Source organism: Canis lupus, chromosome 9 (assembly GCF_048164855.1).
Source record: "Canis lupus baileyi chromosome 9, mCanLup2.hap1, whole genome shotgun sequence".
Taxonomy (NCBI): Eukaryota; Metazoa; Chordata; class Mammalia; order Carnivora; family Canidae; genus Canis; species Canis lupus.
The window spans coordinates 12,338,082-12,354,910 of NC_132846.1; the positions used below are offsets into that span (position 1 = coordinate 12,338,082).

Genomic DNA, 16,829 nt, shown 5'->3' on the forward strand with positions numbered 1-16,829 from the left:
TTCTAATCTTTCTGTGATGCAGTCCAGCCAACCCTGGATCTGATAAGGCTTTCAACTATAAAGCACGAAGAAGAGCAGGAGACTTGGTCATATTAAAAAGAGAGAAATTATGTTTACCTTTAAATTTTGTTTTAAATTTTCATATTAAACAAAAAATGAACATTTAAACTATGGGTGATATATTCCATCTGTCATGAACAAAATATATGGGATGTTTTATTTATAAATCACAGGTTAATCTATCATCCTTCTACTACTACTTCTACCCCAAAATGGTCTTTTATCTTCAGTACCTGAGGCCTGCCTTGTCTGCTCTATAACCTTCCTCCTTCCTCTCTATTGACTTTTGTTTCTTTGTAATTTCAGATAGAGACTGGAAATGGTAGTAGTGACAAGGGGCTGTGGAGAGTTGAAGGTTGTCTGGACAGTCTGTCGGTTTGTCCTGGTATCGGATTGTCCTCTTATATGTCTCTTTTCTCCAAAACAAACAATAACTGTCTACCACCTAATTCCAGGTTTGACCTGAGGTAGAGAGTGGGACTTTTTCTCATAAACTTGAATGTTTTCAGGGTTCCTACTTTAGATACAAATCTTTTTACTCTATTCATCTTCAACTTCTGAGTGTTCCATTATAGCATAATATAGTATAGTAGTTCTCAAACTTTTTTGGCCTCTGGAGACTCTTAAGCTCTTAAAAATATCCCACACTGCTTTTGTTAATGTAGGTTATATTACCAAGTTAGAAATTAAAACTGAGAAATTAAAAACATTTATTAATTCATTAAAAATTACAAACTCACAAACTTGTTAACATAAATAACATTATTATGTATTCTGAAGTAAAAAATTAGCAAGATGAAATGGAATTGTTTTACATTTTTGTAAATCATTTTAATGTCAGGCATAATAGGAGACTGCTAGATTTTCATATCTACTTTGGCATTGCATTCAGTCTGTTGCAATATGTTGTTTTGGCTGTGGTATTTGAGGAAAATATAACCTCACATAGACATGTAGTTGGAGAAAGGAAGGATATTTTAACTAGTTATTTCAAGTAACTATTGGATTCTCTTCTTTGATATTATACCACAATTTTGATAAGTGGTGGCTTCTTAGAGATTAGTTGCAGTATGGAATCTGAGACTGTATCAGCGAACTTTTCATAGTCTGTTATATTCAAATCTTTGGTCTATTTTAGACTTTGAGTTGGATTTTATAACATCATGCATTGTCATTTAGAAAATATTAGTTCACTGATTTATGCTGGTCTTCCAGTTGTTTACATGTTTCATTATATAATATAAACAATCCATTTATTAGTACTATATTATTGTGTATTATCAGACGGTTCTCTAAGTATCAGAAGTTATTAAACTCATGGTGACCAGATAAAGGTTTTTTCAGAAAATCTAATTTTACATGAAAGTTCTAATTTTGTCATAGAAACAAATATTGTCAATTGGATGATGTGAAGTGACAGGCTCATTTCATTTTGTATACTAAATATCCAAATCTGAGCACCCATCATTTTGAAGAAATGATGTTCTATGAAAAAATATATCTTGATTAGCTTACAACTCAGTTACATAAGTGCTTTCCTTTGAGAGCCATTGTAATGTAATACAATATACAGCAGAGGTGCTTTATGTGTACTTCTCATTTGTCACACAGAATGTTTAAAAAGACATGTACTCAAGGGTCAGGATTTGGTAAATACTTGTCGCCACTTCATCGAGACATTCTTCAGTGAAACTGGCATTTATTTTTACTGTTGTATGTGGTGGTGAATATGGTGACTATAAAATAGGGTTTGGTTCCACCACTGCCTTGTTTTTTACTAAGGTGCTGATAGTCTTGCCTACTATTGTTTTTGGACCATCAGTGTGAAAGACAACTCCAGTTAAAAGCCAATCATATCTTAATATTTTTATGAAAATAGTTTTACCCTTTTGGATTATCTGAAAGGTTCTTGGGATCTCCAGAGGACCAGTAACACTTGAAAACTACTGGTTTAATGGAAAGTTCTTCAACCAGAAGTCAGAAGTCTTACTTTCTAGTTTAGTAATTCTTATTATGGCTTTCATGAAATTTTTGGCCTCATTTTTTTCCTTACTTAAAAAAAATGATGTAGAAATGAATGCTTTAAAGTTTATGTCTGAAGTCTGGAAATAATAATTTAGATGTGGCACTTTGTAAACAAGTCCCGTAGAGATTTGAATTAGTTCTTTTCTCTCCATTTATTTTGTTTACTCTACTGGTGTTAAGGTACCTAGAGCTGATAACCTGTTTTTGAAAAACTTCTAAATAATTTTTTAAAAATGTAATGTTTGAATATGATTATCCTCAACACAGACACTGCATTCATGTTGGAATCTGGATTGTAAGATACAAAAGTTGTCCTCAAGCTGCTTGTACCTGATTAATAAAACACTCAGAAATAGCAATATAATGTACTTTAATGTACATTATATACATTTATAATGTACTCAGTCACATAATTGATTTAAATGATATATAGGAGACCAGTGAGAGGGTAAGATTGAGGGCAGGGGAGGTAGAGAATGGCTCCATGATGATGATAGAATTAAATCATATCTTAATGGAAATGGGGAAATGATATGTGCCAATATACAAAGAGAACATGTCATACTTCTTTTTTCCTTTTCAAACTCTATTCATTCCCTTTTCCCTTTAATATTCTCTCTTCCCTTTCTGTGGTTTGGGACATAGTTTTTCATGTACTCCTTTTCTTTGGACTGTTCTGAGGCCTGTCATTTGTGCTTCTGTTAAGACAGTGTGATGTGATGGAAAGATCTTGGGCTTTTTATATATATATATTTTATTTATTCATGAGAGAGAGAGAGAGAAAGAGAGGCAGAGACACAGGCAGAGGGAGAAGCAGGCCCTGTGCAGGGAGCCTGATGTGGGACTCAATCCTGGGACCCCAGGATCATGCCCTGGGCCGAAGGCAGGCGCTAAACTGCTTAGCCACCCAGGGATCCCCAGATCTTGGGCTTTGGTTTAGATTGACTCAACCCCCAATTCCCATGGCACTACTTACTGCTGTATACTCGTGGGCAAATTCCACAACTTTGAAGGCAGTATGAAAAAGAAGTGAGATAATAAATTTAAGGGTTTTTAGTAAATGTTAACTGCTTATCCCTATTATTACAAGTGGTTGATAGTAACACAGGATGCATTAATTGAGTTGATAGTATGGTTTGATGAAATTTATTTCTTAGACTCCGCAAAAGACTTATTACAAGGCAGTCAATAAGATACAGTAGGGATTTAGAATCTGAGAGACTTGCAGTCAGATCCTGACTATAACTTATTACCTTTGTGTACTTTGGGCAAGTTGTGTTAAACTCTCATAGCCTTAGTTTATTTATATAATGAATGGGAATGGTTTTGGGAAGATATTGGTAGGCTCTCCCTAAGTATTTATTTCTTCTTTAATTGAATATGATTTTGTTCAGCCTCAACTGTCATGAATATCTTGACACGCTCTATCCACTTCAAGGTGAGGGGAGGGAACATATCCGGATCTGGAAGGAGACAGTCCTGTAGGGATGTCTTTCTCAGGAGGAGCAGTGAGATTCATTGGAGGGACCCAGCCAGCCCAAGACACCGCACCCCCCCCCGCCCGAGAAAAACCAGGAAATGAAATACCCTGACCTCCCTCTCCTTCCTCTTTCTGCTCTGCTTTTGATGTAATCCATATGGGGATCCCTAATTCTGAGGACAGGGTGAACTGGAAGGACGAATGACAGATAATCAAGAAGGACAGGCTTATAGTAGTTGCCTGGCCTTTTCCTTCAGAAGCAGAGGCGTTTGTTTCAAGACACAAACTCAGGATTTGAAACGAGAGAAAATCCATCTTATAGATTGTCATCTGCTTGCCTTTCTATATGTATATAGTTACTCCTAACTAGTGTTCTGTGTGTGCACTGAAGAATTGATGAAAGCAGGGAGGAAGAAATAATGTTACATTATCTAGATTCCATTAAGTTCATCAGCATATTTATGTTACAGGTAAGGAGGGTAATAAAGTAATAAATTTTGCCCCGAGTGGTAAGCCAGAATCTAGATACTCCGTAACCCACAATGTATTTGTGTGTAAGAAAATTACCAGAGGAAAAGAGAATTACCAGAAGGAAAGAGAAGGAAATATTTTGATGTATATCAAAGTAGTTTATTCAACTCTGAAACATGGTAGTGGTGATTATTTATATGTAACCTATATTTACATGTCAGCTGTATGTTCCATGCCTTCTACTTTTAACTTATTAATAGACATAGATAGATAATTAATTCAGTCTTTCTGTAAGTCATTAAAAGGAACCTTGGTGGAAATGAGGCATTCCTTATTATAAACAGAGACTGAGAACATTTAATTACAGACAAATTAGGAACATGAATTAAAATGGCTGCTGTTCTCTAGCGTAAGATGTATTTGAAACTCTTGGTTTGTGGTATTATAAAATTACGGAATCCACAGAAGTGTGATAGGTGATGATCTGCCTAAACAGTTCCAGTAAGGGAGATTTTGCTGTGTCATGACAGGTCTATTTAATGTTATTATTCTGAATAAAAATCTACGTCATAACTTTGACATACTTTTACTAGTTCTGTTCTTATGAGAACCACCTAATCTATTTTCTTTTGATAACTTGTGAAATATTCGTATACCATGATCACAGCCTTATGTTTTTTTCTCAGCTATGCAATTTCCAGCCTTCAGCTTTTTCTCATATATTAATGCAGTTTCGAGTATGCTGACCATTCTAGTTATTTTTCTGGCCATGGGTCATGTCAGTATGCCTCTTAAATGAAGTTGCCCAAGTTGAATATTATTTCTTGGCATATTCTGAAGTGTTGTAGTGAATACATTTTTAATTACCTAGTACAAAATGGTGAGCAATGCAATAAAGGTGAAAAGGGATAAAATCAGTTCTTTACACTTTACTTTTTTTATGGTATGCTTACTCAACTCCCATAGTTATGGAAGTAAGTAAGGAAACATCTAGGTTCATCAGATTCCCTTAATCTCTTATTTCCCTATTGCTTGTCTGTGATCCCCCCCGCTCCCCCCCATCTAAATTCCTTAGTTCTAAGGAGTAGACAAACTGCATTCACTGTAAGATACTTGAATGTACACATTGACATTTCATTTAGGCTTACTCATTATCAAGAGCCCTCAAAGTTTTGGTAATTTGACCTTTGTGATGTTTATGTTCCTTGTTTGCTATCTAGTTCATGCTGGTCCTTGAAAACGTGGACAGTTTCTTGACCTTACTAAGATATCTGATCACCCTTTGAAAAGATTACCTTCAACCTTTTAGGGCTAATGACTGTATAAGTAGCCAGCCATGGAAGTTAAGTAATAAATAATGGTGGGCATGTAAGATTCTGTTTTATAGTCATAATTTATCTCATACCTAATTGTTGCTTATTTTGTAAAATGATACACTCTTGAAAACAGCAGTAAACTACAAAGTAATTTCTCTGTTGCATCTTTCCTGTCAATAAAAAGAATGTAGCATTGTGGCATTGAGTCAGATGAGAAAGATAAGAGAAAAAGCAAAATCTAATCAGTCAGTAAAGATATTAGTTGAATTTGAGTATAGTGTACAAAATACCACCAGCTTAAAGCAGGCAATTAAATGTTGTGTTAGGAGGCTGCTTAAAAAATTTGAAGGAATGTATAATATATTGAGATGCAGGAAAAGTAATGGGCCTGAAAATTCCTGGTAATGTAAGAAGAAATTTGGCATGCTAGACAGGTAGAGCTCTCCTAGAAGGAGCCCCTAGGTCCTGTGATCCTTTCTTGACTCTCTGATGATCACTATCCCTAAACCATATCTTGGTAAACATGCTACCTTTAGTTATGAAACAAATCTATCATTAATAATTTTGTATTAAGTTTAGGAAGAAGTTTTATAATCATTGTAATAATATATATCTGTGTTTTTAAAGGTGCTTTTGATGTTTAAGAAAATCAAACATACTAGAGAATCTGAGACGTGATTTTAAATGATTTTAAATTTTGAAATGTTTAATTGATACTATATACTAAGCATATAGTAGATGCTCAGTAAGTATGTTGAATGAGTGAAGGGATAGAATTCTAAGCAATTAGTGTTTATTAAAAATAATATTTTATTTTAAAATATTTAAAATAAAATTAATTTTTAAAGAATGGTAATTTATGTTTAGCCTTTGTTAGGGTTACACCTATTTTATAAGGTAATGACTTTTAATCTTAGATGGCACAGAGTGGAGTTTTGAAAGCATTATTTTAGAAGTACTTGAGTGATAGCCAGAATCACAAAACTATCTGACATTGCAGTATTTCATTACGTTTCTGTGCAGTGTCCAGTTTACTGTGGGGTCACAGACATTAGTGACTGTACTTGCTATTATTTCTTTCCTTTGATTTCTTGTATATATATTCTGAACTATGGACTATTTGTTTGAGCCACCAAACCCTTGGTATAACTAAATGGGTAATGTAGTAAGGCTTTTATTGTGTATACAAAATATTTATGGAAGAGAGTTGGCCCCTAAGTATTTGTAAATTTACTTTATGTTTTTTATGTTTTTATCATAATTTATTTATATTCCACAGCTGTGTCTTTTTTTTTTTTTTTTTTTTTTTAATTTTTATTTACTTATGATAGCCACAGAGAGAGAGAGGCAGAGACACAGGCAGAGGGAGAAGCAGGCCCCATGCACCGGGAGCCCGACGTGGGACTCGATCCCGGGTCTCCAGAATCGCGCCCTGGGCCAAAGGCAGGCGCCAAACCGCGGCGCCACCCAGGGATCCCCTATTTATATTCCACAGCTGTGTCTTTTTATTACATTGTTTTTGTTATGTTAGATCAATTTTTTCAGTAGTCTTCTTAAAATAGCTTTTCATTTCTAGGCTTTGTATCTTTTCCTTTCCTCTTAAAACAAGTTGAGTCTATGAAAGTCTTTTAACCATCCTGGTATAAAGTCCACACTGAAGTCAGTGTTTTGTCTTTGTAGTACACCTGGTTATTTTTTTCTATTCTGTTTATGTTCTTAATTGGGACTTTTATATAATGACATTCATCATTTTGTCTTCATTTTTTTTAACGATTTATTTATTTATTTGAGAGAAATAGTGTGCTCATACACATGCCTCCGTGGGGGGCGGGGGGTGGAGAAGCAGAGGGAAAGAATCTTCAAACAGATGCCCTGCTGAGTGTGGAGCCCAGATGCAGATGCAGATGTGTGGCTCAAGCCCTTCACTAGTGAGATCATTACCTGAGCTAAACCAAGAGTCAGCTGCTTATCTGACTGAGCTATCCAGGTGCCCCTTGTCTTCATTTTTTTGTGTTTAGAATTTTTTTTTCTTTGCTTCACAGTATATACACAGTAACAGGTGTTACTCTTAGAAGTGCAGTTTTGTGTTAAGGCCTTGTCATATGGCTAAGATACCTTTTTCTAGTCCCACTATTTCACTCCTGTTTTGCTGACTTGCTGCTAAATGCTCTCTTTTTTTTTCTTTTTTTCTTTTTTTTTTTTTTGTCACTGTGTTATGGGCATGCATTTTTAGTATGTTTCAAATCCCTGCTCCGGAACCCTTTTTACTTACAGTTAACTATTGCTGTTTAAAAAGGAATTTGTTGGGACATCTGGGTGGCTCAGCAGTTGAGCATCTGCCTTCCGCACAGGGTGTGATCCCAGAGTACTGGTATGGAGTCCCACATCAGGCTCCCTGCATGGAGCCTGCTTCTCCCTCTGCCTGTGTCTCTGCTTCTCTCTCTCTCTCTGTGTTTCTCATGAGTAAATAAATAAAATCTTCAAAAAATAAAAATAAAAAGGAATTTGAGATTTTTAAGAAGCCAAGAGAGCTAAGAGAAGAAAACCAGTCTTACTTGGAATATAAATTAGATTCTTATCTAATGATGACACTGGAAATGTCACCATATAAACAGAAAAATTGTGGAGATTATAGAAATTTAGTTAAAAGTTATATCAAAATAACCAAAAACAGTCAACTGTAATGCTATAGCTAGTAATCCTAAGAACTTGCAATTGACTTAAAACATAAGTCACATTACTTATGGAATAACTTGGTGTTTTGTGCTCTGAAGCACTGTTAAATCGTTTCGTGGAACTTGTCTAGGTGTCTTCAAGCAGTATAAGGAAAATCTATACTAGCTAACTATCCAACTGTGTGTTATCTTCTGATCTCACATATTTGCATGATCTTAAGCCTCCTGCTTCTTTGGATATGTGTGTGGAAAAAATATGAAACTTAAACATATGTAAATAATATGGAACTTACTGCTATTGTTGCTGCTGGCCGTTTAACTTTGGGCAGCTTAGTTTAGTTTTCTGATCTTAAACTACTTCATATGAAGCATGACATTTGAAGAATCTAGATGTCATATAAAAACAACTTGTTCACAGCTAATAAGTGGCTAATTTCTGATAATAAGTAATATTTTACTGCATTACAAATGCCTAGATGACCAAATATAGGGTGTGCAGGTTTCCTTCAGTATCTATTTACTTTTGACTATTGAGCTATTTAGAAAATTGTTTTGGTTATTATATAACTATAGGCTTTGAACACCAGTTATACTAAGTAAGGGGAATGTGATATTTAGTTGGGGAAGTGGGTTAGAGCCATAAAAAAGATAAATAATCATACAGGATAACATTTGTTAAGTGTTAGATCCTAGAGAAGATCAGAAAAGATCAGAAAAGGAAATGATTATGGAGAGCTGGTTTGGAGGCTGCAGTGGAAGAAAGGGATAAAGCAGGGAGGAGGTTGGGGATAGGCTTCCACTTTTCTTTCCAACTGTAAAATGGAGATAGTACTTGCCTCATAGGATTGTTGTTAGGATTCAGTGAAATACGGTATCTGTAAAGTATCTTCTACAGTGCCTCATGACATAAAATGTAACTCCTATTGTGTTACTCTTCTAGTGAACATAAGTGGTTCATTCTGCCATCTTTAAAACTTTAACTTCCCAGATGCCTGACTACTCCTTTAACTCAGAGATCATGCATCGTTTTCATCTTAAATATCAACTGGTAGCCTGGAACATTGTTCTGAGTCCATTAACTGGTTTCAGCAGGAAAGAATGTGATCAGTTAGTGATTAGTTAGTGATAATTTATGATGCCAAAGCAGGTATAAAGAGTTGGAGACCAGGAAGGGTGGTATGTGGTTTGTGGAAGTAGGAGCATGTAAATCAAGTATTTATCATCTTTACTTAAAGTTCCATTATCACCTAGGTTTTCTTTCATTTCTTCCTGTTACACTCAACAATATAAATCAGCAGATTTTCAGAGGTAGTGTGTCAAGTTTATTATCTATACTTCTAGTTACTCAGTAAGTAATTTGCCGAGTGATTAAGTAAATGAATAAAATTTTAGCCTCATAGTAGACAAGAGTCTAAGTTACCACTTCTGCTCTAAAATATCCCTTATTTAGTCTCCCGTGTGTGTGTGTGTATATTTATTTATTTTTTAAGAGTGAGAGAAGGTGCACACCACAGGGGCAGGAGACAGAGGGGGAGAGAGAATCTTAAGCAGGCTCCACACCCCACATGGGGTTTGATCTCATAACCCTGAGATCATGACCTGAGCTGGAACTAAGAGCCACCCAGGTGCCCCCCTTCCGTTTATAATCTACTGAGCATATTCCATTTAAAAATACTTGTATTTCCTACAAAGCTTAAGCTCTCAAGACTGGTGCACTTGTTTCATGTCCTTTTCCTAATGGAAATCACCCACATGAGAAAAGGAGAATTTTGTTTAAGGAAGGAATGAATTGGAAAAGAAAGGGACAGTTCCTTTTCCTGGGAAAGAGGTTGGATGTTAAGAAAGATATCTGAATGGCTTTCAATTTTGAGATGAATGGATGCCTATGAGGTTCCAAGTTGGTACAAAAAGGTAAAGTATGCTGAAGATAAATGAAAAAAAAATATAAAGGATCTTATTTATTTATTTATTTATTTATTTATTTATTTATTTATTTATTTATTTTAGAGAGTGAGAACAGGGGGAGAGGCAAGGGGGGGAGGAGAGAATCTTCAAGCAGACTCTACACTGAGTGTGAAGCCCAGCACAGGGCTTGATCCCAGGACCCTGAAATCATGACCTGAGCTGAAACCAAGAACCAGTCACTTAACCAACAGCCACGCAGGCACCCCGATAAATGAAATTTTATTTTATTTTATTTTATTTTATTTATTTTTTTCCCAATAAATGAAATTTTAATATTAAAAGTGATAGGTATAAAATCGTAAAAACATTGAAGAATTTTCTTTATGGTCTTTCCTCTCCCTACTCTAATATTCTAGATACCCTTCCTTTCCACTACTAGATACAGTTTTTTAAATTTATTTTTAAAATTAATTAATTAATTAATTTTATTTTTAATTTATTTTATTTTTAATTTTTTTATTGGAGTTCAGTTTGCCAACATATAGCATATCACCCAGTGCTCATCCTGTCAAGTGCCCCCCTCAGTGCCTGTCACCCAGTCACCCCAACCCCCCCCCCTTTCCACTACCCCTTGTTCGTTTCCCAGAGTTAGGAGTCTCTCATGTTCTGTCTCCCTCACTGGTATTTCCCACTCATTTTGTCTCCTTTCCCCTTTATTCCCTTTCACTAATTTTTATATTCCCCAAATGAGTGAGACCATATAATGTTTGTCCTTTTCCGATTGACTTATTTCACTCAGCATAATACCCTCCAGTTCCATCCAGCGTTGGTGCCCATCGAAAGATGAATGGATAAAGAAGCTGTGGTATGTGTATACAATAGAATATTACTCAGCCACTAGAAACAACAAATACCCACCATTTGCTTTGATGTGGATACAGCTTTATTATTGCAATAATTTATTTATTATTGGCATTTGAATTTTGATACACTCCATTTTCCTGTCTTTACTCAACTTTCTCTAAATCCTTTTCTTCCAGGTAAACAAGTAGGGTATTTTAAACCTTTACTGGGTACTAAGTTGTTGGAACTACTTTGTCAAACCCAGCCACTTGAAGTTCTCCGGAAAGAATAGTAGCAGATTCAGCTTTTTTCTTGCATCTGATATCTCATAAAAAAGGATCTCGGTTTTAGAAAGAAAAGAAGGAATAGGAAAGTAGAGGGTGAGAAAGTGAAATTGTTAACTTTGTACTGGATGTCCTTTCCTACTTTCTGGAGGTTCTTGTACCTTTGAATTTCTTGTCATGAATATGTGCATAAAACCTTGTTTTTATAAAACTACTTTCTTTATCTACTTTATCTTTAAATATTTTTAAAATTCATGAAATGAGGATGTATATTCTTTGTCCTCATTTAAAAAAATTGGATTTAATGCCTTTATTGTATGATTTCAACTTATATATTCCTGAACCTTGGTGTTCAGTATATTTAAAACTCTTCTTTGATTTCTGGAGTCAGGGAACAGAGTAGTAAGTACAGAGATTTTTCCGGCATATTGCTAATACCAGATAAGTGTGAATGTCTACTACTTAGGTGAGGTGTAGAGATTACCTAAAAATAAAAAAATATAAAATATAAAAAATATTAAAAAAAGTAAGAATGTGTTATTCAAAAGACACCAAAGAGTTCAGCAGAAGCTTGTTCAAGATAATAAACATGAATGCCTAGTACATTTGATTAATGTATTTGATATTTATACAATTGGAAAGTAGTTTAGGAACAGATTACTAGGAAATACATAGAAAATGAAGGAAACACATAAATGCACCACAAAGGTCTTCCTACCACCAATTCAGGGAGACAAAGGAAAAATAATCATATTGTATGCTACATTGCTCAGCTGTTAATAACATTTATGTGATGATCTAATAAAAATGTATAATTACATTGAGAGAATGAGTGCATGAAAAGTGTGCCCGTGTTCATGAAAAAGAACTATATCCTATAATATTCTATGAGATTACTAGAAACTGTGAAACTTTGAATAAGGTTCACAGATTAATTAATCATACTATTTCGTTAATTTCCTGGTTGTAGTAATTGTACTATGGTTATGGAAGATGGTAACATTAGGGAAAGCTAGGTAAATGGCATATGAGGACTCTGTACTGTTTTTATAACTTTCTGTAAGCCTAAGATTAATTCAAAAAAGAAGTTAAAAAAATCAGTCGAGTTGAGATTTGTTGGCTCTAGGGAGTAAGACATGGGAAAGGTTGAGGATATTGACTTTCGGTAACAATTTTATAGTACAACTTGACTATTTTCTTAAAAATTGTTTTATTTGGGTCACCTGGGTGGCTCAGTGGTTGGGCGCCTACCTTCGGCTCAGGTCATGATCCTGGGATCCAGGATTGAGTCCCACATCAGGCTGCCTGCAAGGAGCCTGCTTCTCCTTCTGCCTATGTCTCTGCGTCTCTTCCTCAGTCTGTGTCTCTCATGAATAAACAAATAAATCTTTTAAAAAATTGTTTTATTTGAGGGGTACCTGGGTACCTGGGTGGCTCAGTGATTGAGTGTATGCCTTTGACTTGGGGGTCCTGGGATTGAACCTGCTTCTCCCTCTGCCTCTGTCTGGCTCTCAGTGTGTGTCTGTCATGAATACATAAAGTCTTTAAAAAAATTGTTTCATTTAAATTCAGTTTAATAATGTGTTATTAGTTTCAGAGGTAGAATTTAGTGCTTCAGTTGAATATATAGTACCCAGTGTGCATTACATCAAGTGTCCACCTTTATGCCCATCACCCAGTTACCCCATCCCCCCCACTTGCCTCTCCTCTAGTAACCCTCAGTTTGTTTCCTACAGTTAAGAGTTTCTTACGGTTTGCCTCCCTCTCTATTTTCATCTTATTTTATTTTTCCTTCCCTTCCGCTATGTTCATCTGTTTTGCTTCTTAAATTCCACATATGAGTGAGGTCCTATGTTGTCTTTCTCTGACTGACTTATTTTGCTTAGCATAATACCTCTAGCTCAATCCATGTCATAGCAAATGGCAAGATTTCATTCTTTTTTATAGCTGAGTGATATTCTGTTATATATGTGTTTTATATATGTGTGTGTGTGTATGTATGTGTGTGTGTGTGTGTGTGTGTGTGTGTGTATACACCACATCTTCTTTATTCATCTGTCAGTGATCATCTGGGCTCTTTCCATATTTTGGCTATTATGGACATTGCTGCTGTAAACATTGGAGTTCCTTTTCCCCTTCAAATCACTATGTTTGTATCCTTTGGATAAATACTTAGTAGTGTAGTTCCTGGGTTGTAGGGTAAGAACTTGACTCTTTAATCTGTATGCATATAAAGTTGAAGAATATAGAAGTAAAAAAGTCCAGAGCACAATGAAGAAAGGTTATTTCTCTGAAATTTTAAGTTGGGAAAGAACTGACATATTAACTATGCCTATATGTCTTATCTACAGTTCTCAATTTCAGTCTCTTTAAGGAGAAACATTTATGGAATCTGACTACATAATCCTGCTAGATTTTTATGATCTGTCCTAATACTAGTCCAAATTGCATGAAATATCTAGAAGGCTTTTATTATACTTTGTTATGGTGGAGAAGTAGAATATAATAGAAGAATGGGAATGTGGTTGCACAGATAGTTTGATAAAATAAACTATATTTTATAGTAATATAAACTTGTTAGTTAATTGTGTAAAGTGTAATTTTTTTTTTACTTAGACATAATCAGTAGATTGTTTTTCCCTTGAGATTAATGCAACTTCTTGCCTCATATTAGAAAGTAGAGTTTAAAATTATCTTTTTATTGTGGTAAAATACCCATAACATAAAATTTACCGTGATAACCATTTTTAAGTATATAAGTCAGTGACATTACATTCATAATGTTGTACAACCATCACCACCATCCATCTCTATAGCTCTTTTTGTCTTGTAAAACTGAAACTTCATATCCTTCAAACAGTAACTCCCCATTGCTCTCATTCTGTGTCCCTGGCAACTGCCATTCTCCTTTTTGTCTGTATGATTTTTACTACTTTAAGTACTTCGTATAAGGAGAATAATACTGTATTTCTCTTTTTGTGACTAGCACTTAGCATAATGTCCTCATTATTCATCCATGTTGTAGCATATGTCAGAATTTCTTTCATTTTTAAGATTGAATAATATTCCATTGTCTATGTTTCATTTTTTGTTGTTTTTGTTGAGTTTTAAGATTTAAATATTCTGGATATGAATTCCTTATAAGATATATGATTTACAGATGTTTTCTCTCATTCTGTGGCATGCTTTTTTACTTACTGTCTTTGATGCACATTTAAAATTTTTCGTGAAGTCCTATTTTTCTAGTACTTTTGTTTCTTGTGCTTTTGATGTCATATCCAAGAAACATTGCTAAGTCCATTGACATGAAGTGTTCTATGTTTTCTTCTAAGAGTTTTATAGTTTTAGTTCTTACATTTAGGTCTTTGATCCATTATGACTTTTTTTGGATCCAAATTTTGACTTAATTTTTCTATATGTAAGGGTCTAACTTCATTCTTTTGCATGTAGACATCCAGTTTTCTCAGCACCAGTTTTTGAAAAGACTGTCCTTACCCCATTGAATGACCTTGGCTTCCCATCAAAAAGTGTTTGACTGTATATGTGATGGTTTTATTTCTAGGTTTTCTGTTCTATTCCATTGGTCTCTTTATCTGTCTTTATGCTGGTATCTCACTGATTTGCTTACTGTAGCATTGTAATAATTTTGAAATCAGGAGATGTGAATCCTCCAACTTTGTTCTTCTTTTCTAGATTGGTTTGCCTGTTTGGAATCCCTTGAGATTCCATATGAATTTTAGGATGGATTTTTTTATTTCTGCAAAAAATGTCATTGGAATTTTGATAGAGTTGCATTGAATCAGTAGATTGCTTTGGGCAGTATTGAGAATATTAAGTCTTCCAGTCAGTGAACATGGTATGTGTTTCCTTTTATTTATGTCTTCTTTGACTTTTTCAGCAATATTTTGAGGTTTTCATTGTACAAGTCTTTGGCCTCCTTTGTTACCTTAATTCCTAAGTGTTTGATTCTTTTTGATGCTCTTATAAATGGGAATGTTTTCATAATTTTCTTTTCAGATTGTTTATTATTAGTTTATAGAAATTCAATGGATTTTTTTGTGTTGCCTTTATATTCTGCTACTTTGCTGAGTTCATTTATTAGCTCTAATAGTTTTTTTGTGGAATCTTTAGGGTTTTCCATAAGATAATATCATCTGTAAACAGAGAAAATTGAATTCTTCCTTTCCAATTTGGATACTATTCATTTCTTTTTCTTATCTAATTGCTCTGGTTCTTTCAGTATTATGTTGAATAGAAGTGGCAGAAGTGGGCATCCTCGTCTTGTTCCTGATCTTAGAGGAAAAACTATCTTTTACCTTTGAGTCTGATGTTTGCTATGAGTCTTTCATATACTGCTTTTATTACATTGAAATACAAAATAGAATTTTTCTATTCTTGGATTTTTTATACTTTACAAATACTTCAAGTAAGGACAAAAGAAATACAGAGAACTTATTAGATGCCTATGTGCGTATTTGTATGTGTACTTGTCATGTATATGCATAATATGTATGTAGTTTTTATTATTTATATATGAATAACATTGGTGGATAAATTACTTTTTTTTTTAGAAACACTTGAAAATTATATATAGTTTCTTTTTTTTGAAAGATAATTATTTGAGAGAGAGAGAGTGAGAGATAAAGAGAGGAAGCACAAGTGAGGGAGAGGGTCAGAGGGAAAGGGAGAAGTAGGCTTCCTGCTTAGTAGGGTCCTGGGATCATGACCTGAGCCAAAGACAGACAGTTAACTGACTGGGCCACTCAGATGCCCCTAGATGGATTGCTTCTTAATCAAGCTATATTCCAACTATTTGTAGGTATTGGAATTGGTTGTATGATTGGTATAATATTTAAACTGTTGCAGATTGAGGTGAATCAGTTGAAAATTAAAGAGCAACATATGAGTAGCCATTTATATTTTTATTTTTTTATTTTTTTTTTATTTTTTTTTAAAATTAGTCTTTTTTTTTTTTTAAATTTTTTTTTTTTATTTATTTATGATAGTCACAGAGAGAGAGAGAGGCAGAGACACAGGCAGAGGGAGAAGCAGGCCCCATGCACCGGGAGCCCGACATGGGATTCGATCCTGGGTCTCCAGGATCATGCCCTGGGCCAAAGGCAGGCGCCAAACCGCTGCGCCACCCAGGGATCCCGCCATTTATATTTTTAATTTGACACTTTTTTGAGTTAATTTGACACTTTTTGATAAGAAAATAGGTCAGTATGTTTATATATGTATATTTTTTGTTTTAATTTCAGACAACCTAATGAGACCTCTTTTGAATTATGGTATTGCTTGGTAAGTATATCTTTTTTACTTTATGCTACTTTTCAGAGTAATATTAATATATGTAAATTAGTTATATTTTTGGTTTACTGTTACAGTATGTCTATGGGCTTCTTGATTGAAGAGACTGCACCAGTTGTTTGGAGAGGCCTTATGGTAATGTCAGCCATTGAGAAACTGTTGAGGCAGGTAAGAAAATTGCATTGAATATCATTTTATTATTGGCACACTGTGGTTATTGCACTTGCTGATTGGGGAGTTGTTAAAATTTGCAGTCAGGTTTGAGATGTTTTGCAAAAGAATCCAGCTGATAGACTGAGTATATAAGGACTTACTTATGTGGCGCCAAGACCAATTTCACTGGTCTGTGATTTAATCTTCCCCATTGTTTCTAGTGAAAATCCTAATGTCTTATTTTATATTGTTCTTTTGCTTTGTTTCATCTGCGGTGAGATCAAGAAATCTATTTTATAAGTAATCT

At 34.6% G+C, this 16,829-nt stretch overlaps 1 protein-coding gene across 30 annotated transcripts in view; it reads left to right on the forward strand.

Annotated features, from left to right (window-relative positions):
• NUBPL (NUBP iron-sulfur cluster assembly factor, mitochondrial) overlaps positions 1–16,829 on the forward strand; it is a 231,053-nt gene that overhangs the window by 63,908 nt on the left and 150,316 nt on the right. For 27 of the 30 annotated variants that reach the window (XR_012036422.1, XR_012036421.1, XR_012036417.1 and 24 more), the window contains 2 exons: positions 16,321–16,360; positions 16,447–16,537. Coding sequence is in view for 22 of the 30 variants with exons in the window: in XM_072838180.1 (XP_072694281.1) it covers positions 16,321–16,360; positions 16,447–16,537 (131 nt within the window). In the remaining 8 variants the exon portion in view is untranslated. Of the gene's footprint in view, positions 1–16,320; positions 16,361–16,421; positions 16,538–16,829 lie in introns of all 30 variants that reach the window. The other 3 variants (XM_072838199.1, XM_072838200.1, XM_072838201.1) reach the window with 1 other exon arrangement.